This window comes from Anopheles stephensi, chromosome 3 (assembly GCF_013141755.1).
Source record: "Anopheles stephensi strain Indian chromosome 3, UCI_ANSTEP_V1.0, whole genome shotgun sequence".
In the NCBI taxonomy this organism is placed as follows: Eukaryota; Metazoa; Arthropoda; class Insecta; order Diptera; family Culicidae; genus Anopheles; species Anopheles stephensi.
Window position 1 is genome coordinate 11,811,995 of NC_050203.1, and position 24,519 is coordinate 11,836,513.

General features: G+C 42.8%; 5 protein-coding genes across 9 annotated transcripts in view; 4 read left to right on the forward strand and 1 right to left on the reverse strand.

Annotated features, from left to right (window-relative positions):
* LOC118514188 (Krueppel-like factor luna) overlaps positions 1 to 10,642 on the forward strand; it is a 262,700-nt gene extending 252,058 nt beyond the window's left edge. For all 4 annotated transcript variants that reach the window (XM_036060875.1, XM_036060874.1, XM_036060876.1 and 1 more), the window contains exon 5: positions 270 to 10,642. In XM_036060875.1, coding sequence (XP_035916768.1) covers positions 270 to 445 — 176 coding nt within the window. In that variant the 3' untranslated portion in view covers positions 446 to 10,642. The remainder of the gene's footprint in view (positions 1 to 269) is intronic.
* A 1,291-nt stretch (positions 10,643 to 11,933) lies between these two features.
* On the forward strand, positions 11,934 to 14,011 carry LOC118514187 (carboxypeptidase N subunit 2-like). Its single transcript, XM_036060873.1, has 2 exons — positions 11,934 to 12,114; positions 12,184 to 14,011. Exons 1-2 carry the CDS (start codon positions 11,978 to 11,980, stop codon positions 13,625 to 13,627), a joined length of 1,581 nt encoding a protein of 526 aa, XP_035916766.1. The 5' UTR covers positions 11,934 to 11,977; the 3' UTR covers positions 13,628 to 14,011.
* Positions 14,012 to 14,993: 982 nt separating this feature from the next.
* LOC118514190 lies at positions 14,994 to 16,485 on the forward strand. The gene has a single exon (XM_036060878.1). The coding sequence runs from the start codon at positions 15,103 to 15,105 to the stop codon at positions 16,330 to 16,332; it is 1,230 nt and encodes a 409-aa protein (XP_035916771.1). The 5' UTR covers positions 14,994 to 15,102; the 3' UTR covers positions 16,333 to 16,485.
* A 451-nt stretch (positions 16,486 to 16,936) lies between these two features.
* LOC118514185 (insulin-like growth factor-binding protein complex acid labile subunit) lies at positions 16,937 to 19,438 on the forward strand. 2 transcript variants are annotated; one of them, XM_036060870.1, is made up of 3 exons: positions 16,937 to 17,161; positions 17,275 to 17,414; positions 17,498 to 19,438. In XM_036060870.1, exons 2-3 carry the CDS (start codon positions 17,380 to 17,382, stop codon positions 19,347 to 19,349), a joined length of 1,887 nt encoding a protein of 628 aa, XP_035916763.1. In that variant the 5' UTR covers positions 16,937 to 17,161; positions 17,275 to 17,379; the 3' UTR covers positions 19,350 to 19,438. The 2 variants fall into 2 exon arrangements, with proteins under 2 accessions (XP_035916763.1, XP_035916764.1); XM_036060871.1 differs by lacking the exon at positions 16,937 to 17,161 and having other exon boundaries at positions 17,256 to 17,414.
* Positions 19,437 to 20,131, reverse strand: LOC118514194 (WD repeat-containing protein on Y chromosome). The gene is made up of 2 exons (XM_036060883.1): positions 19,721 to 20,131; positions 19,437 to 19,643 (listed from the first exon to the last, which is right to left on the reverse strand). The coding sequence occupies exons 1-2, from the start codon at positions 20,024 to 20,026 to the stop codon at positions 19,527 to 19,529; spliced, it is 423 nt and encodes a 140-aa protein (XP_035916776.1). The 5' UTR covers positions 20,027 to 20,131; the 3' UTR covers positions 19,437 to 19,526.
* Between the last annotated feature and the right edge of the window lie 4,388 nt (positions 20,132 to 24,519).

The following is a 24,519-nucleotide window of genomic DNA, read 5'->3' on the forward strand; positions in this document are numbered from 1 at the left end:
AGTTTTCAAAAGACTAATCTCTTCTAAAAAAATAAAAAAATATATTAAATGAAGTTAATAATTTAATAAAATAATATGAGCATTTAGCACATTAAATAAGACAAAATAAATAAATGAGAAAAAAGGAAGATGTTGTCAAATTTTTATCATTGTTTTTAAACTTGCCTATCAGAATTTTTGTTTGAAGCATTACCTACTCCACCTTTCACGATCGTGATCCACCTCACTAATCGATTCACATTCTTCTCTCCCATTCTCTGCCCCTACAGGAGAAAAGCCGTACAAGTGTTCCTGGGAGGGTTGCGAGTGGCGCTTCGCCCGAAGTGACGAGCTGACGCGCCACTACCGGAAGCACACCGGCGCAAAACCGTTCAAGTGCCGGCACTGCGATCGATGCTTTTCGCGCTCGGATCATCTTGCGTTGCACATGAAACGGCACGCCTAAGCAACAGAGGGTTCGCTCTTCCAAGAGCACCACTCGAGCAGAGCTTTACACACACACACAGATTGGTCGGTGCATTTTGTCGTCGGACGCCGCCATCCAAAAGCAAAAGGTAGGTGGGTGGCATCATGCAAACCCGCTAGAGGAGAGAAGTTTTTAAACCCGAAAATATTGTAGTGTTCGAAAGTGGAGAAGGAAGCAAGCAAAACATAAATGTGAATAGAAAATGTAGGAAAATGAAACTGGGAAAAACAAACACAAACACATTAAAACTAAACGAAAGCAAACTTTGTAGAAGCCTCTCATAAAGAGCATTCCATCGGGGCAGGGAAAACACTATAAACACACGGTGGCAACAGCCAAAGCCAACCGTGTGAGTAGGGAGAGAACGGTTTGCCCCCTTTCCCGCCTCCCCACCACCACCACCCACTGCTCTCATTAAAATCATCATCGTATAGTAAACCCCTCGTTTATTGTTATATAGCGGCCGATGCGCTGTAAGCAGTATCGTCTGACCATCTTAAGCTTTCGTTCAACTTTGGTGCAATCCGCGATCACCCTCTCTCTCTCTCTCTGTGCGTGTGTGCGTGATATACGCCTGGGAGGCTACAATTGGGGAGCGCTAATTTTTTGTGGAAAATCAGTTTTTAGAACACAAAACGATAAAAAAAAAACAGAAAACCTTTCCGATCGCCTAGAGGAAAATAAGAAAAACCGAAAAACAACCACCCAGCACACTCTCAAGCTAAAAAATATCCGTTCACGTATACTCAGTGGAGTGGAGAAAAGGTATAATGGTAATTACACCAACAGTACGAGAAAACAAAAAGAAACCAATGCAAAAAGTCGACGAAAAAACCGTGCCAATAGAGCATATTTTCTTGTTTGTTTTTTAAGCAGTGAACCGAACGTCCAACAATAGCAAGCGGTAGGGAAGCCTCACAGCCGACTCACCCATATACAGCAAGTAGGGAACCGAAACAAGAATAACCGAAAATCCGACAAGAAAAAACAAAACAAAACAAAACATGCTCGTTTTTGATTGTGCTATTCTTAGGTTGAGTAAGCTACTTGTACGTTACCGGTTTGCAAATGTGTTCAGGAGCAGTAGTAGTAGATTGGTTTGTTTTGTTTTATCACTTTATTACCACATTGTAGTTTTAAGTCCTTTGTTTAAGATTTTTTCCGTTTCTTTTTGTCATGCATTTTGTTCTAGTTTTCTTGTTTGTTTTTTGTTCTTTAAAACGAAATTGATTTAAGTTTTAATTTTCTTCCATTTGTTTTTATCATGTTTAGCATTTGCGCATCAAACACGTGCCAGCTTATCTGCTGTAATGAGTATTTTCTAGTTGTGAGTTTTTTTTCATGTTAGTAAAGTTTCGATTTTTATTGTATAGATTTGTTTTGGACAACTTAGGAAGAGTTTTCCAACGATAGCTTTTATTTATTTTAAAACATTTCTATTTTTTAACCATCCAATAAGACGATTTAGTTGTTTTAAAATGTTCTTAATCTCTTAAGTATTAACAAGTTTCGTTGCGGTTTTGTATTTCTTCAAACACAAGTGGCCATCAATTGTTTAGACGTTACACTTAAGTTAGGGCATAGGTTGACCATTCTTCCGTACACCCATTTTCAATCCAATCAAACCATACTAGAGTTAGTGTACGAAGAAACCGCGAAAACCGCGTGAGAATACAAAACAAGAGAGAATGAAAGATTTGAAATCGAGAACAAACAAAACACTGCCAACAGAGAATATAGCCGTAGCCAGGTGCGTAACGTGCGTGACTTTTTGAAGTGCAGGGACAGTGAAACGAACATTTTCCTTCCTGTAAATGTTTGCCCCTGATCCTGATGGATTCCATTCCCGATGTTTCCTCTTATCATCCACCGTTTGTTTCGGTACTGTGTGCGTGTGCACGTGTGTGTGTGTGGTCGTAAAAACACACGCATTTCCACAAAAAAAAATATTGTAACGTTTATCAAACCACCAGACAGTGAACTTGAGTGGGTTACTGTTTTCTTTTTCCCTCACAGCATTAAGCGTGAAGAGAGAGGGCTGTAACATTTAATAGTAAAGTAAATAATTTTATTCATTTTCTATGCGTGCTATATCGGATATATGTGCTTTCGTGCGAAGCTTTTTGCGGAGGAACTTGCGCATCCCCACGTTCAGTGTTTATAAATGTTATTATAATAATCAAACAAACGACTTTATTACAAACAAACAAAAAACCGACATTAGAACATTATACACATCAGATATGGCTTAGCTTTTGTGTTGGTGATCGAAACAAAAAAGAAAAACAAACGTCTAAAGGATAAAGTGAAACAAGAACGTTTAACTTGTTTTTCTGTTCAGCGATTTCATGATTGTGAATCGTGAAAATGTTTATGCGTTGCTCGATTATTAGCTTTAATGAGATGAAGCCGACAGCTTTTCGCTGTAAAGCTTTTTGCAAAACAGAAAATCGAATGCGAAATGTTTTCCTTACTCTGTGTCTCTATATTTCCACTGCAGGAAGGAAAAAGTTCATCAATATTTAAACAATTCTTTAAATTAACAAATCGTTATCGAATACATTTAACGCGTCCGATGAAACATAGTTTTGTCCACACAAACGCAACACCTCTCCCCACAACACACACTCTCACACACACATACAAATGCATCAGTATTTGATTTAGGGTAATTGTGGAGTGGAAGAAAGATAAAAAAACGTTTTCAAAACGGGGAAAAAACTAAAAACCTTTTGATACGAAAAACATAATTCGACATGGCTGTACTAAACTGGAAACCATTAAACTAAAGTGAGCACTAAGAGAGAAACGTAGTAACCGAACGGCAGTAAGAGACCGATCATGATCAACAAAACATACACACACACAAAACCTATCTTAATGAAAGCAAAAAGTGAAAGTAAACAGCAAAACTGCTAAACAAAACTATGTGTATCTAAAAACGGTGTCTACCACGCAAAGTAAAATCAAACAAGTAAAACAATACAACACAGGCTACCACAATCGACCGGAACGGGAAATGATTAAAATTAAAAAAAAAAAACATGTACCATTTTTTGTAGGAAAGGCTCACTCTCTCGCTCTCACTCCCTTTCATCCATTCGTGCTACACCATTTTAGAGCAAATTTTAGACTAATTCTCACAGCCCGAACAAGCAATGTGGAGTAAATGCAGGAAACAAACGCTATCCAAAAGCTAGATTTAGACAACATACAAGTGAAATAGTATAAAGAGAAACACACACACACACTCATACGAATCATCATTCATTTACAGAAGAAGAAGCGGAAAAGAAGAAAAAAGCAGTGAAAAACATGTGTCAAAAATAGTATTAATCAAAGACTGGATAAATTTTTAACGTGTATTTTAAAAGAAAACGGGAGAAGATTGGCGAAACCAAAGCGGGAGAAAAATAACACATAAAACAATATGTAAAGAATGTATAAATTACCGCACAAAAAAAAACTCATAAAACAAACAGAAACACAAAACGTACTAAGGCACGCAAAATTGGTGACGCGTGTAACGGACGGGAAGGAATTTTGTAATATTAGTTCTTTGTGTATGTGTGTGTGTCGAAAGGAATGGATTGTAAATGCAAATGGACTCTTTCTCTCTCTCACTCACTCTCTCTCTCGCTCACTCACTCACTCTCGTTGCTTGGTTTCGTTTAACATACTTGATTTCATTCAACAATTCATACAGCTTTCCTTTAATTTACACTCTTTGCAAATTATCACAAACAATTATTAATTTTGTTAATTAATCGAAAAAAGTTTGTTCACCGTGCAAAGAAAATCAAAACAAGGCTATACAAAAAAAGAAAACACACAAACAAGCAGAGCACACACTGGCGTTACTAAGTGCAGTACGGGCAGACTACTAGATCGGAACGTGATGGAGGGATGGGGAATATCGATAGAGTATTAGTGGAGTGTAGCAGTAGTATTCGCAGCAGCAGTAGCTTGACAACCGCCAGCGAGTACAGAGTATAGGCAGAGAGTGTAGAGTTTAGATAAGATTGAATATTATATATACATACATATATATATATATACATATAAATGGATATATATATTTTTTAAAAACATTTTTTTCCCCCAAAACAACCGGTAGTATGTTGTAGAAGCAGAATTGGAACGTGATGCAAGAAAAGCCAAACTACTCGCACGTAAAGCAAGCAGCAGAAGAACACTACTAAACTAAGGTAACCGCGCAGCAAACAAAGCAACCATATTGAGGTGAGTGTGTTTTGTTGACAACCATTCCCAGCACAAACTACCACAACAATAAGCAATAGAGACAGTCAGGAGAGGATGAAAAAATTGTTCAAAAAATTTGAATCGAATTTTACTCAAGCAATTTGATTGTTTTTTTTTTCTTAGCCCCATTATTAGGGAAAGAAGGTTTCTCGTCGATTCGGTTTCTTACTGTTGTTTTTATGCCCGGACAGTAACAAACAGAAAACCCGTTGTATACATCGAATTGGTAGTAGTGATTTTTTTATTACGAGATGAAGAAAAAAAATCTCACAAAAAATGCACAATACACAAAATGGCACAGGCCACAGAGGAAGGCAAAAGAGAAGAAAAAACATTATACCACCAATACAAATACAAAGAAATTGAAGAAAAAAATGCCCGGAAGGGAAAAACCTCCAAAAACCCCTAAAACGTATTTTTGTAACACAATTCGGCTACACTTCCATATGCGCGCGTATGTGTGTGTGTTTTTGTGATTAAAAGTGAGAGCAAAGCGAGCAATGCGACATCGGTGCAAGATGTAAAAAAACTACCTGTAGCGAAAATAGGGAGAAAAGAAAAAACAAAAGAAACCCGAAAAGCACAAAAGAAAGCGAAGAAGTGAAGGGTGTTAAAGAAGTACTGTGCAAAAGTAAACTACAATAACGCAAACAACAAAAACGAAACGAATTTTATACAGCCACAACACGAGGAGAGACGAGAGAAAATTGAGATGAGAAATTGAGAGAACGAAAAATTACTAAATTGCTCAAAAAACGGTTGGTTTGACAATTGGGGAAAGCATTTGATTTGAAAACAGGAAACACGTACACACCTTCATAAGGGAAAAACTCTTTTACCCACCAGCGGTCCCGAGAAAAGGCGAAGCCAACTGGGGGAAAAAAAACAAAGGAGACATTATATTTGTACAACACATCTACACAAGCGCACCTGTGCGAGTGGCTGTTTTGTGTACATTTGGAAAACTTATACAGCAGGTACGAGAGATAAACACACAACATGTAAAGAAAAGATGAAAAGAGATAAAGAAAAGAGAGTGAGAAAATAAGAACAGAAATAGGGGGGAAAAAGACCAGTGGAAAGTTTAAGAAAAACAGAAAACAAGAAAAGGAGAGAAAAGAAAAGGTAAGAAAAGTTGAAAATCTGAATAATATATAATTAACATTTAACTCATACTTTGCGCTTCTTCGAAACAAAAAAGCAAAATATGCAACACAAAAACACCCCCAATTCGTTTAAAACTTATCATAGTTAAGGGGATATGGGCAACCAAATGTTGGAGAGGAAAACCTACACAAATTCATATCAGTTTTACTCGTGGAAAAGTGTTTCAATTGTTTCGGATTGTTACGTTTCGGATATAGCGAAGGAGGTAGAAAATGAAAGAAGGAAAAATGCTTTCATAATTATTTTTCCACTCTATCTCTCTGTTTTTTTTTTTAACTAAACTACTCTAGCAAAGCTGTTCTTATGATAGTTTTATTCAAAATTTAAACTCTATATTGAACTTGTTGTTTGTGTAGATAATTTTGTTTTCTTTCGACATAAGTGTGTGTGTTGTAATTATTTATTAAAGGAAAAAACACATTCCTCTCTCCTCCTCTTCCCTGACACTAATTGAGCACTGTTTTCCTTCCTTTCTGTCATGGAGCATATATATGTATATTAGAGTACACACAAAAAAATTATATCTAAAACATTCAAAACATTATTGCAAAAAAAAAACTCGAAAACGTAAACCATTCGATATAATCGATCTCTCCCCTTCAAAATGGCCATACACAACATTAAACCTTGAGTATAGGTTTTAACCATTTATTAGCTGCCCATTAATAATGAATGCGGTCGCGCGTTTAAACGTTATGCTAAAAGATTTAAAAAGAAATTAAAATTAAGTGCATTGTTAATGTGTCGCTTGTTAAACAGCAAACAGGGGGGGGAAACAATAAACCTCCCCGCAAATGTTTAATTTGCTTTGCGAATTCTGTTGTGCATCGTGTGTAAAAATGTTTTCTCTCTCTGCGTGCTGCCTGCCCGCACAGCTTAAGGCGCACCAACTAATGCTGAATGGAGATTTGTGTCCTCTCGTTGGCAACCGTCTAATGTAAAGAAAGTTATTTAAAAAGCTCACAAACACACCCCCATGAAAACGAGAGAAAATGCTAGAAAAAAAAGCCATGAACGCTAAACAGCATGTAAATAGTAAAACAAAACAAAAGAAAAACACGTAACAGAAACGTACGAAGCATTGTTTATATGATAGTAAAACTGAGGCAAAACAAAAGGAAACACAACCACTAACGTACGATTGCGACGGTGTGTAGCTAAAGCAAATAAGTAACCGTAAGTAAATAAGTGATATTTTGAAGTAGTTTGCAAAATCTGATATAAAAAAACGTAAACAAAAGTGAACAAAAAAAATCAACACAAAAACGAAAACGACGATGATAGGTAAACGCGAAGGAGCGAAATGCAGGACGTGGTTATTGAAAAAAAAAAACGTTGTAAAAGATTGTAAAAGATGATAAACATAAGCAACATTCCCCACCCTGGCCGGTATTTGTATGTAATTATTGTATATGTGCCAGCAATGTGCCGGGTGTGCGCGCGTGTGTTTGTACGTATGTATGTATGTGTGTGTGTGTGTGCTAAGATGTACCGTAGGTATGTAGAAAATTGAAGAAAAAATTAAGAGAAAAACAAACCATACAGACAGACGTAAAAAACTCAAACAAGCGCAACAAGTAAATCAAACGAATAGTAAAGAGAGAGAAATTTAGTGGAAACGGAAGGAAAAGGAAATAGGGAAACGGCTAAGTAAAATCCAGCAAAAGTACACGAAAGACGATCGCGAGAGAAAGAGAAAGAGAAACGATAAACGTAGCAAGAGTAATGGAAGCTATTTTTTATGAAAGTTTATATATAATTGTAATTTTTGTCTATAGTTGATTATAGTAGCATAAATGCCCGTACAGAGGGTTGTGCGTGTGTGTTGGTGGACACTCCTTAACGGGAAGGAAAGGAAACAAACACACAAACACTCATTAATCGCCCTTTGTTGGCTGATTTTAATACCTAACGGAATACAAAGATTATTAAGTCTACCAAAAAACACACACAAGCTCGAGAAAACGCGGAAAAAGTTAGTTCGAATAATGAAAAGTGATGAAAACACAAGCCGGAAGTAAAAACACACATCTATAAAACAAAACAAAAGAAGAAAAAATGAAGAGAAAATAAGAGAGCCGAGTTTGGCTTGTTTGGTTTGGAAAAACGAAAAACACAGAGAAGAAAATCAAAAAGAAGGAATTGTACACACACACACTTCTTATGCGTTATATATAAACCCTTTTTGATTTTTATTGCAAAAACACACACACACACACACACAGTCGCATACAGTTTTGCAAGGTCACACCGTTTAAGGTTCCGCTTGTTGACACATTTGAGTGTAATAATTAAAAGTGTATAGTAACATTTAAAAAGCTTTGTGGCTCACGCATACGGTTCGGACGGTTGTGTAAGCAGAAGCGTTGATGGTTAAGTGAGGCGAAAAGATACGTATCACAAGAGCCACGCGCCTGTTCGGTTCGTTATTATGTCCAGTTGCCATGTGTTTTTTGAATACTTCGAATGCTATATTGCCATTTAATGGAAAGAGAAAATGGGAAAATGTGTTTAAAGAAAGAGAAGGAGGGGAAACACATACCGACACACAAACGGGAGAAAAAACACTCAATACAAGCTCATTAGAAAAGATCATTGAAAAGCAGAGTGAAAAACATCACAAACAAATCAGAAAACAGAAAAATAAAATAGGGAAAGGTAAAACAAGAGATGGAAAAAATAGAAAAGAAAACATCACAAACAAAAAGGAAGAGAACGAGAGAGAGAAAGAGAAAAAGGAAGGTGATAAAAACCACTACAATGTTTAGTAAATTTAAGAATTCAACCGTGTTAGTAAATGTTTAATCAACCTTTCCTTTTTGGAACCCCGCCCTCCCTCAAACTCTTCCCCGTCTTCCCCAACCACACGGACCCACACACGCGCACACTCTTCACAAGTACACACACACGCATCATCTCACCTAATTTCCCCGCAATGTTGTATTCTAGTTCCATTCTCTTGTCGTATTTCTCTCTATCGAGCACCCCAATTGCATCTGAGTGTGTGTGAGTGTGCGTGTGTGTTTGTGTGTTTCTTTTCTTCTTATTAGTTAATGCAATAATTGTGTTAGCTATAAATTACACCAAATAAGAGAATTGATTGTCGAAATATTTCCTTCGCTCGTCACACACACACAAGCATACGTGCAGACACATACAGCCACACACCATCAAAACATTGCACCTGTGGGCCAGCCAGCCAGCCAGCCAGCCGGGTTTTTTCGTCTCCATTGGAGTTAAATGTATCCGTTTTTTCATATCGCAATTTAGGATTATGTATGATTAAAGTGAAAAGTGGTGGAAAAACACACACACCCACACACGCGCGTGGAAAAAGCGATAAAAAGAAAAAGGAAAACAGTTGTTTAAATTATTCGTATCTTTAAGGGCTTTTAATAATATAATTAAAAACAATTTCATCGTGAGCACAAAACAAAACGAAAAGGAAGAAAATGAGTGGAAAACGAAACAAAGGCAAACAAAAGCAAAAGAGAGCTGTATTTTTGCGTGTATGGGGAGGTAGGGGAAGGGGAGGGAGGTAGGCGCGGGAAGGTGTACACCACGGGCCATTAGAAGCCATTTGTTTTTGTTTTTCATTTGGAATGTGTAAAAAGGTAGTGCAAGGGCAGAGGAAAAGCAGAGTGAAACGGCGGAAATGTGAGCTAAACATTGGCAGGAAAGGGAAATATTACATTTAAAGTAGGTGGAAAATTTTTTGAGGAATGTTACCTTTACCAGCACACATCATCATCAAAGCAAGCTTTGGTGTGGTGTGTGTGCGTGTGTCGAAAAACATGGCGGAATAAATCAGCCAGGACAAAAGACCCGGCATCCAAGTGTGCTGGGTGGTGAAGCTTGTTTAGTGAGAAATGGTAACCATGGGTGTGTTTGTGTGCGTTGTTTGCGTGTGTGTAAGGAAAGTGAAACATATGAAGAGACACCGCTTCATCAATGTGTTAGTATTTTGCTAAGAAGCTCAATCTGTTTTGGGTCTTTAAGAAAATCTTTTACAAAACTATTTCCTTCGCATTCGTTTAAATGAATCTTTGTTGCTTTAAGCTTTAAAGCTTGTTACACTAGCAAACCACTGGAACAAAGGAAAGGTTGTGTTCACTTTTCCCTGTTGTGATTTGCTTCCAAAGTATTAGCTCGATTAGCTCTTTGCCCTTTAATTTGAATTTGAAATGGTTAGAAAAGCTCGCACACACCCAAACACACATACATGCACACTTCACAGAGCGTGAAAAAGAAGTTAAAAATCTGATTTGTGGTCGGGTGACACACCTACACATGCAGTGCGAAGCGAAAAGACACGTGGAAGGAAAGCGGAAGAGCGGAAAAAAACAAGAGAATAAAATCAACGCACAAAAAAGGTAGCAAATGAGGGTGGAAAAAATATAAGATGTGTAAAGTTTGAAAACATACAACAACAATGTGCAATGAATGAATAAAAATTAGTGAAAAAAGCAGAAGAAAGAGACGAAACGCGACACGCACACACAAACAAACAAAACTCGACCGACACAGGAAAAAAAGATGAAAAAAAAACGATAAAAGGTTAAAGAGAGGGAGAGAGCGAGAGACAGAGAGAGAGAGAGAGAGAGAGCGAGAGTGTGTGTAAGAGTGGAGTAAATTGTGAAGAAGAAAAAAACCGGAATTGTAGCTTATAACTCTGCTATGTGCATATTAAGTTTAAGAATGAAAAAGAAAATAAACGTACGTTCCTGTTACAAAAATAAAAAAAAACCTTTGTTTATTCCAATGATTTTGTTAAAATTGTATATATTGAGAAAATGACCAGAAAGAAATGAAAGCATGGTAAGAATGGTTAAAAATATATATTCTATAATATTTTTCAAAACAGGCTGCATGCTCCCGAATTCGAATTTCGTCGCTTCATGGTGAAAAAACAACGCTTCTTCCACGGCTGCATCGAACGGCCAAAAACGGCGAACGAAAATGGTCCGATTTTGATTTTCGTGCAACAGAAGAGCAAGATCGCAAGGAGGTAGCACCGATCTACCAGTTTTAGTACATTTTTAGTAGGAGGAGTTAGCTAGTAATCGTGTTCGCGCTCCCGTCGACGAAACTGGATCGAGCGACAAAATCCTGCCGAATCGGTCCGTTTTCGGTTTCCAAGCAACAGGAAAGCATGATATTTAGGAGGTATCATCAATCGACTGATACTTTTGGTACAGTATTTAGTGGGAGGGGCTTAAGATCGCTAACCGGCGATCGCGTTATCAGTGTCACATTTTTAAGTGGGAGGAGCTAGTAGTAGAAGTCGATAATGCTTATAAGCAGGATGAAGGAGAACGAGGATCGGATATTTTTTTCTAGCTCGTTGCTATCGAAACTGATGATCGCACACGCCTTTGAAATGGGCCATGTTTTTTAGTCTCGAGTAACAGGAGGGCATGATATTGAGGAGGCGTTAACCAGCTATCCTTCCTAGTATTTAGCTCGTCCTTTTCTTTCGTACAGTGTACACTAAGTAGAATTATTTTAAGTGCATGATTTATTGAATATTTATTACCATCCAAGAAAATAATATTGCAAGGCAGTATTTTGGTTTTGAAACTATTTATTTTATATGTCACTTTACTTACATGTACTTTTTAGTAGAGGTAAGGTGTAAAATACGACCTAGCTCGTTTTTATTTAGAATCAAAAGTAGATAGCATTTATTACAATTTTTTAATTAATTATGTTAGAATTCGCAACGCCTAAGGATATGCAGATTCCGCGTTTTTATGGGCTCTCTCAAATACTATCAGCTTAATACAGTTTGACATTCATTTAGTGTTTAGGATTCTGAATGATCTTTATGGAAAATTGCCTTCTTGCAGGCGCACGTATGAAAAATACAATTTAATTACTAAAATTAGAATAAAACGTATTTTTAAATCCCAAAAGCATAGAAATCAACGGCAACTACTTTTTTGTACGCCTAACCTAATCCAACGCACACGCAAATCACCGACGATTGATTTGTTTAATAACGATTTTATAATGTTGAACGCGCTCGATTAACCGCACAACCACACGTACGCGCGCGCGCGCGGCTTGCGCTGAGGAAAGATGATAAGAGAGACCGTTTGCTGCTGTTTGCGTGTGATCTCTGCTGCCGTTTGGAGGATCCGTCCGTCTGTCAAAGCCAAAAATGACAAGTGCAGCTTGCAATCACACAACATGAGCTCGCACTGGTGGTACATTTAGTGAGTATTATTATTGTTCGCCCAATTTACAATTGCTTCCATGCCTAACTTGCCCTTCCACACCGGCAGCCTGGTAGCGCTAAGCCTTCTGGCCTGGCTGGTCGACAGTCGGCGGGAGGCCAAGTTTAACTGCACGCTCACGGCCAACTACTACGACTGCCTGTTCCGGGACGTGATCATACGCAGCGAGACGGACGCGGACAGCATTTTCTTCGGCGTGCAAAACTTTAACGACACAAGCATCGCGTTCCGCGACTCGTCGATGGTGGTGCTGCCGAAGAAGATTTTTGAAACATTCCCCGCCATCCAGTATCTGTCGAGTGATGCGTGCCACATACAGAAGCTGCTCGGCGGCACCTTTGCGAACGCGCAACGCCTACAGGAACTGCACCTGTACGATAATCGGCTAACGCGGCTGAACAACTTTGTGTTCAACGGTGCGCTACAGCTCGAGATACTGTCGCTGTACAACAACACGATAAAGCAGCTCGAGGAGCACGCGTTCGATGGGCTCGGCCATCTGCGGCTGCTGTACATGGACGAGAATCAGCTGGAGAAGCTGCCGGAAGGTATATTTTCCGGGCTGGAAGAGTTGCAGATACTCGAGCTGCAGCACAACCGCATCAAGGAGATCAATGACGATCAGTTCGTGCTGTGTCCGATGTTGCGCGAGCTCAACCTGAGCGCCAACATGATCAACACGTTCAACATGTCGCAGCTGCAGTCGCTGAACAAGCTCGAAACGCTCGACATTGCTCGCAACTATCTGGACGAGGTGTTCGTTACCAAGTACCTGCGGACGCTCAACGCGCAGGAGAATCAGATCAGCCGCATCCTGATGGACCAGGGTGACTTCTTCCAGCTGACGCACCTCAACCTGTCCCGCAACAACATCGCCAACATTAACAACATCTTCAAGTTTCGCAATCTGATCGAGCTGGACGTATCGTACAACGAGCTGGTGACGCTCGACTTTGTCATCTTCGCGTTCATGAAGAACCTGAAGGACATCAAGCTGAACAACAACCGGCTCTGGATACTGGACAACGGTATACCGTCGCCGGCCAAATCGCTGCGCAGCCTGAACCTGGCGCACAACAAGTTTCTCTACCTGGACCTGGCCGTGCTCGATACGTTTCCCGCGCTGGAGTACATCTATCTGCACGGCAACGATCTGATCGATATGCAGATCGAGGACATTGACCAAAACTTCCCCTACCTGACGCTCGTGTCCTGCGACAACAACGATTGGGATTGTATCAATCTGATGCACATTGTGACGCAGCTCGAACGGGCGTACGTGAAATGGTCGAACGGCAACCGGAACTGTACCGGGCCGGAGCAGCATCGGTTTATCTGCTGCGCGTCGGCCGAGCATCATCTGCGCGAGAAGATTGTACGGTTGACGCGCGAGATCTACAAATCGCGCAAGATGATCAAGCAGCTGATTATGGAGAATGCGGAGCTGCGGAGCGAGGTCGAGATGCAGTATCTGCCGAGTGATGGTGCATGAGCTAGGGAGAGAGAGCGAGAAAGAGAGAGAGAGAGAAAAAGGGAAACATTAAAAATTCGTTCTAGGTTCTAGGTCGAGGGTCGAAAGTACGAGAGACAGATTGAGTTATTAGTGAGGATTCTGGATATTCTCCATGCCCTAATTTAGAATTTAATGCATGAATATCTGAACAAAGGTTCAAGCCTCCTTCAGCCAATAAACGAACAACTAAAATGGGTCCGTGGGCCCCGTGGTTTAGTGATACCGACTCCGGTCTCTACATGCTACCGGTAACAAATTCCGTCTAGACATTTCCCCTTGTAGGCACGATCGAATAAAGTGATGATGATAGACAGTAATAGAAGTAATGAATAAAACGAGCTTAACATGCGTGAGTATAAGAAACTCTCTGAGTCGATCTGACCAGACGACTTTTTCCCTCCTAAATCATCTCGCCGTCATCATGTTTGAACTTCCCCTGACAAAAAAAAATCCATTACTTAACCGTGTTACCAAATATTTGCCACGGGTATAAAATTCCCGGCCTTATTTCGCGTGTCCAAAGGCATCTCCCGTCAACGAACCGGATGGATGGATTCGGACGAACTATCCGGGCCTTTTGCGTGTCTAACCACTTACTTCCGCGGTCGCGTTCGTGCGTTGCTTTTATCTTTGTGTAACAACATTAAGTAAGCTCGGCCGCAGCTAGTGAAAGTGTCAATACACGTGTGCCGCCGGGTGATCTTTCTCTTTTGCCCACGGTGATCAGCAACGGTCTCCGGGGGCGCAAAGTGTATCGAATCGCGCCGATACGGGTCCAGTTAATGAGACAGCAGACAGACGATGGAGGGTGAGAAGATGCGATAAGATAAACCGAATGGTGGTTTGACGACCCTTCTCAAACACTCTGAGGCTGATTAATGAACGAGCATTCAAGATAATCGATCGTCTGTATTGGGACCCTTGGACAAAACAAAAATGAAGATCCAATGGGGAGGATACCTTCTGTACTGACTGCCGTCGATCACACAGTGGGAATGTTTTGATCGTAAAGCGGTAGTGAAAGTAGATCAAACTCACTTGAAGTTTCATTTTTCATCCCATAAACTTATACTACTGCTCTGGATAGAACCTGATGATGACTAATTGCACCTCCAATCAAAACCTCCATTCGAGACACGTTCCCCCGCACACTAACGGCAGCCACAAATTATGCTTGAACTTGACCACGATGTTTGCACGATTTCTGCCTCCAACGGAACTGCTCCAGCTCCAAATCGCACCAAGCCGTGAGACAAAAATCACACACCATCGTCTCCGCCCCAAACTTTCCCGCTTCCCACCATGCATTTTGCTTGATCGCTTTCGCTTTTAGCTACTACCCCTTCCGCTGGTTGGTGACAACTGGAGCCCATGGGAGCACCTGGCGAAGTTCCGAGCTTGGTCCGTCCACAGTACGATGCCCACGGTCGGTTGGAGTAGACGCGCGTGTGAAGATGCAACCGATCGGTGGACGACGGTCACTCGATCAGGTGCGGCACTGGGTGCTGCCGCTGCTGGTGCTAGTGTTCGGTGCGAAGCTAATCCTCCAAGCGACCGGCGAGATTGTGATTTGTAACTACGAAAAGTTCCACCTGTTCGACAGTATGTACCGACCGCGGACGGACAACTTCTGCGTGTTTAACGACGTGTACCTGGGCAGTGATGTGAAGGGTGCCGACTTCCTGGCCAGCAGTCTGGACTACAAGCGGGTTGCGTTTGCAAACTCCAAGTTCCCGCAGGTGCCACCCTCGCTGTTTAAGAACTTTGACGATATCCGGGAGCTGTACGTGAGACGCTGCTCGGTGGAGATGTTGAAGATCACACGGCTGCTGGAGAAAGTGTACGCCGGCGGTAATCGTATCGCGAGTGTCCAGTTGGATGGAAACGCGTCGAACAGCTTGCGTGAGCTGTATCTCGACGGCAATAGGTTGCAGGGGCTCGCTAACCTAACGAATCTGCCCGCCATGGAGGTGCTGGTGCTGGAGAACAACCCACTGCTGGGTAATGTGGATTTCGCCCAGTTCGGTCGGATGGAGCGGCTGTGGAAGCTCGATCTTGAGCGGATCGGTATGAGCCGGATCGGCAATGGATTGAAGCGACCGCTCGCCGAACTGCGACGGCTCGATCTCTCCAACAACGCCATCACGTACGTGCATGTGCGGATGTTTCGCACCTTCCCGAAGCTCGAACATCTGTGGCTGCACGGCAACCGGCTGTACTTCATGGAGGCGGACCAGGTACGGACGCTGATGCCCACCATCCGCAGCATCGTGATCGACGACAATCTGTGGGGCTGCGGGCATTTGGCACGGTTGGGGAAGCAGTTGCGCGACCATGGCATCATCATCCGCCACGGTAACTGTCGGACGGAGCGTGCCGTTCATCGGGTGTGCTGTTCGGACGAGACGGACGTGGTCGATACGCGGTATCTGATCGAGATGGGCATCAGGCACGAGACGCGCGTGCAGCAGGATGTGCGTGAGCTGCGGGCGGAAAATGATTTCCTTCGGCGGGATCTGGAGCGGTTTAAGGGTGTGCTGGGTGAGCTGATGGCGAACTACACACGGTCCGTGTCGGTACAACCGGAGGCGGAAGTGATGGATGCGGAAGAGTCCGGCGAGCAACCGGAAAGTAACGTCGCCTCTTCCTTCGAGGAGTACGAAGAGGATGGCAGTGAAAAATGAAGGGAAAAGTGTACAAATGGAGTAGAGATCCAGCAAGCTTTTTGTGACTAGTGGTAGATGCTGAGATGAGAGGAGCGGTTATTTATTTTTTGCCTGTAAAAAAATGAGTGTACTGTTGAAGAATTTATTAGATTAATAAATTATTACTGTTTACTGTTAATACGATTGTCCCATTGGCTTCATTTGGTGTTTTGATAGAGAACATCTGCTGATATTCCTTCACAAAACAGGGTATCAGGTTCTTAAGCTCGTAACATCTTCTTCACAAAGTCAACTTGATGCCTGTAAAACAGGCTCGGACACGATGAGGCCGGTCTTCACACGGCTGGACCGAGGTTTAAAACCCATCCATATCCCATCCCGTACACAGGCCTGACTATTCCGCTACAGAATGCCAGAAATCGAGGTTGTAGTGCTAAAGAAGCAGAAGCAAAACTGGCTCGCCATAGAAATGCTGTGCACAATTGCCAACTCTAATCAATATCGATCACCACTGCTGCGCTCGCTGTGTTTGGGAATCCCTGGCGTCGGGTTTTGTTGTGACCCGCAAAGTTCAACAGCGTGCTGTGCGATCTTTCAGCGTGCTGAGCGTATGCGTTATCAGCCCCGGCCGTACACCGCTGCAAGATCACTTGGGCAAGGTGACGTTAGAGCAGAGTTTTACCCATCGGAAAAAAAGATGCCACCCGAAAGCTACTGTGGAACATGTTGTTGTACCGCAACTCTTAGCTTCAGACTAGCTGAAGGAAAGAGATTTGCATAGGGCTTAGATAGAAAGCGTAATGTCATCAGACATTGAAGTGATTCATTTTACCGTTCCTTCTCACCGGTAAGTACAGCACGTACACAAACTGTATAATCACAAGCATTCCTTTTCTTTTCTTTTCCTTTTCCTCAACTCAAAACGTCGTCTGTTATCATCGGACGGGGGGGAATTCCCAGCGCATTCTTCGTGCCAGTAGACACCGATCGCGCGCACCGTTTCAGACCCGTACTCAGTTAGAATCGATCGTTCGGGCCGTACAGTTCCCGAAATTCCGTGCCGCAATGGGTTGGCTGCTACACTGCGTATCGCTGTTAAGGTAAGGTGAATTCTACACAGTGAATCTTTTGCGTGTTATCTCGCTGACGGATGTTTTGTTACCGGTGTTTCCTCTCGGTGCAGTGTTTTACTCGTCTGCAGTGCAGAGCACTTTTATTGGCCAGGCGATGCATCGCCAACCGCCCCTACCAGAAGACCGCCTGCACAGGATACGTATGGCAACTACTACAGGCAGCCGCATATGTGCCGGGAAAGTAATCTACAGTACGATTGTATTTTCCACGATGTGTTGATCGCTCCGTATGCTCAACAGCCGGTTCACTTTGGCTATGCCGATGTGACGCAGAACGGCCAGAAGAACATCACGTTCAAAAACTCGACCTTGAGAAGACTGCCCGAGTCCCTGCTGCGTTCGTTCCAGATGGTTCAATTGCTCGATCTAAACGATCTGCAGATAGACGCAATTGAGGAACGCGCTTTGTCGAACGGTGCCCATCTCCAGGAGCTGTATCTGGGCTTCAACAACATTCGTCAACTGCCATCGTCCTCGTTTCTCCACATGCAATCACTCAGAGTGCTTGTGCTGGACCGGAACAATCTTAGAAGTCTGCCGGAAGGCATCTTTCGCCGTACACCCAACCTCTTCGTACTGTCGGTCGCGAACAACCAGCTGGAACGTATCGAGGACGAAACGTTCCGGCAGAACCGTGCACTGGAGCATCTAAAACTGTCCGGCAACAAGCTCAGCCACCTCGATCTTTCCCTCATTCCGAGCCTGTTCTATGGAAACGTGAGTACCAACCAGCTTACGACGCTCGCCATCCCGTCGGCCGTGGTCGAACTGGATGCTTCGTACAATCGGATCAACCAAGTGACGGGCCCGTTGAACGACAAGCTGGCAATACTCCGTTTGCAGCACAACAATCTTACCGACATGGCCTGGCTGCCGAACTATCCCGGGCTGGTGGATGTGGATCTTTCGTACAACGAGCTAGAAAAGATAGCGCATCATCATTTCAGCGGAATGCGACGTCTGGAGCGACTGTACGTATCAAACAACCGACTGGTCACACTGGGTCTGGAATCTGTCCCCATACAAACACTGCAGGTACTAGATCTCGCCCACAATCATCTGCTGCACGTGGAATACAACCAGAGGCAGTTCAGCGTACTGAAGCATCTGTATCTCGATCACAACTCGATCGTTACGCTCAAGATTAGCGGCGACAGCGAGCTGGAAACGCTCACCCTATCCCACAACGATTGGGACTGCAAGAATCTGCGCGCCATGCTGCAGAATGTGACCCACCGGCTGGAGATTGGTGACAGTGACACAAACTGCAAGCCAGACTATCAGCTCGAGCAAAACTTGTGCTGCAAGGAAACGGACTTCCCCTACCTTGACCGACTGATCCAGTACATCCATCTGACGAGCAGTGCGGAAAAAGTGCAACGTGCCGAACGGCAATGCAGCCAGACGGATGCAATCACCAGCGTGCGGGGTCTGTTCAACTACCTGGCCATGGTGGGTAACGGGGTGCAGCTAAACCCCAAACTGCAGGCCGAAATTAACGAGCTACAGAGCGAAATACAGCAGCTCACAAACACAAAGGCCCAGCATGAGCAGCTGCTGCAAAGTCTACAGACCGAGATCGATGATAATTTGCGCCGTTACCGCGTTATCAAGGATCCGATGATTCCGCACAGTCAAAACCTGCACAAGGTGATAGCACATCTGAAGAGTCGGCAGGCGTTCAAGTTGCAAGAATCGAAAGACCGGCGTTCGGAAGCGGATCGGAAGCGGCAGGAGGTGGAAGCATTGGTGCAGGAAAATCTCACCCTAAAGAACCAGCTGACCCTGAAGACCGACAAGCAAAAACAAATAAAGCAGGAGACCACGGACAAGCGCAGACAGGTGATGATGCTGGAGAAAAAGAAGAACCGCAACTCGGACACTAGACATATCACTAAGTAATGTGTGCCACAATGCTGCAGTTGTGACGGTGACAGTTCGGACGTGATTTTCGTTTTTTGCTAATAAAGTAATCCAACATTACAAAGCCACGGTGTTGTGTATGGCGTGTTCGGAGTATATCTGCACGATCCACTAAAATCTTCACTTCACTTACGTTGAGGGACAGCATGTACAGCATTAATCCATCCAATTTTCGACCGCCTTCTCTATGCGGGCCCGTATAATTAAATCCGGCGTCGCCGGTCGTACAATCTCTTCCGGTGGATGTAGCACCAGATGGCAATAGATAGGGATCTGAAATCCATGCAAAAAAGTGGAACAGATTAATCGATCAAAAATGCATTTCCTTTGCAGAAAAGAAAAAAACTTACATACAGCAGTGACATATCGAACACGGGATGTTCTGCCGGTCGTGGCCGTTCCGGCAGCTTGAAGTGTCTACCAACAATCGGTTCCTCCAGTGGTTTTCCAATCTGATGCAGTGTGGCCAGATATTTCAGCTGAACGCTTCGTGCCCTTCTAATGCCTTCGGACATTGCTTCACCTCGTTGCGATGCGTCTTGGACTGCTTTCCCTACTAAACTGGTTACCTCGACTGGTTGCCGGCTATCTAAAGAAGGGAGCCAGCCAGGGAGCATTAAGGAATATCGAGCAACCGTATCGGTGCACGGTTGCATAGCAACATGACAACATAATTTGTTGGATATACGTGTATCGTGGAATGTTCTCGATGCGTATTCTGTTGCCCGTCAGTGTGTGGTGGGCCGAGCAAGTATGTATCGAAATGCAAACGAACTGTGCAAAGGCATGCTATGTTAAAGGATAAACAAACGGTGCAGCGTTATCGTTGCCAGGAGACACCATGTAACGGAAATGCTTTTCAGGAGCTATGAATATTGATTTAAGAAGACTTCTTAAGTAACTAAGCTAGAACGAGTGGGAATTTGCTTTATGTTTCTAGTTATTTCGTCCTAGATGACTCTGGGATTCAAATATAGTCCCAATAATTGGTACAATAATTTTACTTCAAACGAAATTCTCGGCTATATATCTGATGTCTTTGTCAGAGGTCTTCGATTTGTTTGAGAAATAATATTTTAAAATAAAATTGTGACTGTTGAAACATCCTAAGGTTAAACCTTCAACTAGAAGCACCAGAAAATGTTTGAATTCCTAAAATTCTCTTCAACAACTCCTCTTAACTAGCTAGTTAGTCCTGTAGGAATTGAAGAAGTGCATTTATCAGCGTCATTATTCTCACCATCCAATGTACTTACACACCGCTTTCAGCTTTTTTATCCCCCCCTTGCGAAAGCAAACCCTTGCAGCAAGCCCTTGACGCACTTGAGCTGGAATACACTTGGAAGTGTAGCAGAGTTCCTTCACACTGCATGCATCATCGAGCAGGCGCCAGTCCAAAGATGAAGCCGTTTCATTTCCGGATTAGTACTTCAATCACGCTCGGCACTTTCCCGCCGAGTCTATCCAGACTCGTGGTGCAAAGGGGCAGCAGTAAATCACTCCGAAACTCCCGGACCACATCATATCGTCGCAGACACCGGGTTCGCGTCCCGGGCAGAATAGAACGACACGGCACGAATTATGGACCGAAACCCATAAGAACCGCGGAGATAAATTATTCCTCACTCACTTGCCCTCTCTCACACTTGCCTTTTCGCACAATGCGGGCTTTCTTTTTTCGCTTCACGTATTAAGAATACGTCGGCTAAGCAGCAAAAAAAAAGATCGCACTTGGCAGGTCACGCCGGATCGAAGCAAATTTTCTCCACGATGACCCTTAACAGCTGGTCCCTGGCGCGTACCAACTAAATGGGTGGGGGTGGGTGGGCTGAGACTGAGGATTGGATTGCATACATCCCATCGGGATGTACATCGCGCAGCAAACCCCGGACTTCGTCCCCTGTCACCCGTGATAAACGAGCCTTAATTATTAATTTTTCACCCAACACGCCCACCAGCGCACCCCCCCGGGCACATCATTAATTATTCGCGCAATGTTCCGTGTTGCGCGTGCTGAGTGGAAAAAGTGTTTTTCTTTCATTTTTTTGCTTTGCTTATTGTTTGCTAAAATGAAATAAACAGAACGGAACGCACAGAAGAAAAAATATATAATAAGCCTGGTAAACACTCACGCAAAACCGCCGGAAGGATGGTGTTTGGAAAGTGTATGTGTGGAAGTGTCTCACACCGTCCCAACGCGAAGCTAGGGCGGGTTGCTTGGATCCATCTCGCGTAGGAAAAAAATGTTCTTTCTACACCAAAACCACCGTCGGCTCCTTTGATGGCAAGTGTTCCACCTAAAAGTGAAGTAAAATCAAATCACAACATTACTTGCAATAAAACAAAAATAAAACTAGTGTGTATGTGTGTCTACTCACAGAAACGGAACTCTATCCCATCCGTTCGTCCTCCGTAATTGGTTCAAGGGATGCAAATGCAATATCGGTGTGTGCTGTTTGGCGGCTTTGGTGGGGGTAGCGTTGGTGATGCAACTTTTCTCCACGGTTCCTTGGATGTCACTACCCAAATTGATCCCGAAAGCTATCGCTTGATCGCACCAGACAACCGTTGAGAGCTTCGTGGTCGTGTATGTGTGTTTGTGTACATTATTTACTTCTTGGTACACAACTAGCTTTTATCATTTTGGACCAATAGAAAACTCAAAATGGGGAAGGTCGTACAGTGGATCTCGTATGAAATGGGACACAGTACAACTTGAGGACTATTGAGCGACAAAATTAGCTTGAGGCTCTCTGCTTCGTGGCAGAAGCTTATTAAAGGTTTGATCAAGCGACACCAAACCGCTTGAGTTGGAGAAGAGTAAAGTGAAAACGAGATGAAGTCGTCATAAAACTTTGGCTATCGCCAGTCAAAAGTCAACACCGATAAATGATTCATGCGAAAAACGAAGCGAAGAAACTGTGCTTATATTCTCCTTACTTGCACACGCCTCTGAGACATGTATTTTGTTTACAATTGTCGAATTCATGTCTCAGACACAAACTCATAACGATTTTGAGCCCCATATGTCCCTAAGGACAATGGAGGACCCGCTAAAAGACGAGAGCTCTATTAGCTGTACAATGACTATTGTACATACTATTGGACAGCAAATAAGACTCACCAGACTCCGATAGGATGGTCTTGTTATGAAAATTACACCGGACAACTCACAGAATGGCGAACTATATCGAGGACGAAAAAAAAATCATTATGTTTCTAAAAATTTACTAAAATATTGAAATGTATTAAACTCAAAGGGTCTTCACGTACACAGTCAAATAATTAAGCTGTCCCATGTTGACTGGTACCAACTGTACGTTCTTTGCACGCTGAAGATGCAGTTTGATGTACCCATGTGCCCTTTACCAACTATCCTCTATTTTGTGATGGAAAAATTTTGGAATTTTCCTAACTTAATTTCACGCGAATGGAAGAAAAATCGTGCTGAGACATTTCCACATAGGAGTTGGGTGGAGCGATTGATTTTGTGAAGTATTTTCGTTTGATTGAACTTTTTCCGTACAGGACTTTATACATCGAGGAAACATCATTTATTCACTAGCCGGAATGGAATGTTTTGAACATCCGTTTTTTAATGGGAAGGCAATCTCTTAATCTTTCCTCTTCCAGCACTACGTATATGCATTATTAAACGCATTGGAAGCAAATAAAAGGGCACTTTCATTGAAAAAATTGATTCCGATTGCATAAAGTTAATTAAAAGTCCCTTTTTCCTGCTGCTGCTACGTGTCACGAGAGTCAAACTTTCGAGTTTTGCTTGCATCGCGAAGGAATGTCACACCGTGGGTTTGAAACCGAATGCAAGGCATTCCACCAAGACCTGACATCTGACAGCTCCGAAGTGTCATCCTCACTGCTAAGCGGGTTGGCGAACCAGCACCCCATTGTGAAATTGCAAATCGTGGCCCAGTTGCAGGCTTGCAACGGGCTTTCCTTGTCACCAACTTCACCGACGATGTGAAGGAATTTATTGAACATTTATTGGATTTTCGGTATTTGGTCACAGTGGAAGACACACGACACGAAGATAGTTAGTTGGGCAAGATTCCGCGTGTACGTTTGATATTGGATATCAGGCATGTCTCCGTTTGGAGAGGGGAAAGGAAAGGAGAGCTTGAAGTAAGAGGAAAAGCACTTAAATAAACTCAGCCGGAAAAAGATGGCTCGCGAGTCGCTGATGCGAAACGAAATTTAAAACTTCCGAAGTGAGAAGAGTAGAAAAAAAACATGCTGAAATAAAGCTAAGCATGCAACCATAATCTCCGATGCCGAATATCAAGTATGGTATAGTTTCGTGTTGAATGAAATGGATTCTGGAAGATCAATTGCGAACCGTCCAAGACTTATAGCGGAGTCACATGCAATGTTTCCGCTGGTGGGGCCAAGAAAAATACCCAGAAGTCAAAATTTTACTTAAGGGCAAGCTAATGGAAGCCATTAAAACTACATAAATAGACTGGGACAAAGGCTTGGGATAAATGAGAAAGTAAAACAAAAAAAGTTGAAAAACACAATTTTCAACGCATGATTCAAAAGTACTGGGCGCCTCCATCGAAACGGATGCGCTCCTTTCGATGGAGGCGCCCAGTACTTGTGAACCGTGCGTTGCTTCCCTTGAGTTTTGGTTGAAATAATATTGTCAGATTTAAACCTTGTTTTAAGGTAAGTATTAAAAATCAAAGTAAAGCTACAGCAAAACGCAGGCCTGCCTGTTCTTGTTTCCTTGAGTTAGTTTAACCCATAAGAGCCCAGCGTATGAGAAAACGATCCAGGCGGATTCTTTGCCCGTTCTTGCCATGTGAAATAAATTCGACCACCATCGTGGCTTACAAAAATCTTAGCTTAATAATGTTTTTTCCTAACAATTGCCCCTAGAATGCTTTAGAATAAGCTTCCCCGACTCTACTCTAAGGAACCTCTCTCACTGTAAAACCTTTTCGGTGGTTTTGTTCATCCCACTTGACGCAATAGACGCAAACCTCCCTTTTATCAGACACATTTTCATTAAATGTCTCACATCTTTCCACGGTCTGCCGTCTGATGCTGGCCACCAATTCATTACACCGCGTTACCATCGAAACTTACAGCCACCACATCGCCCTCGGGGATCTTCCCTTCGGGATAC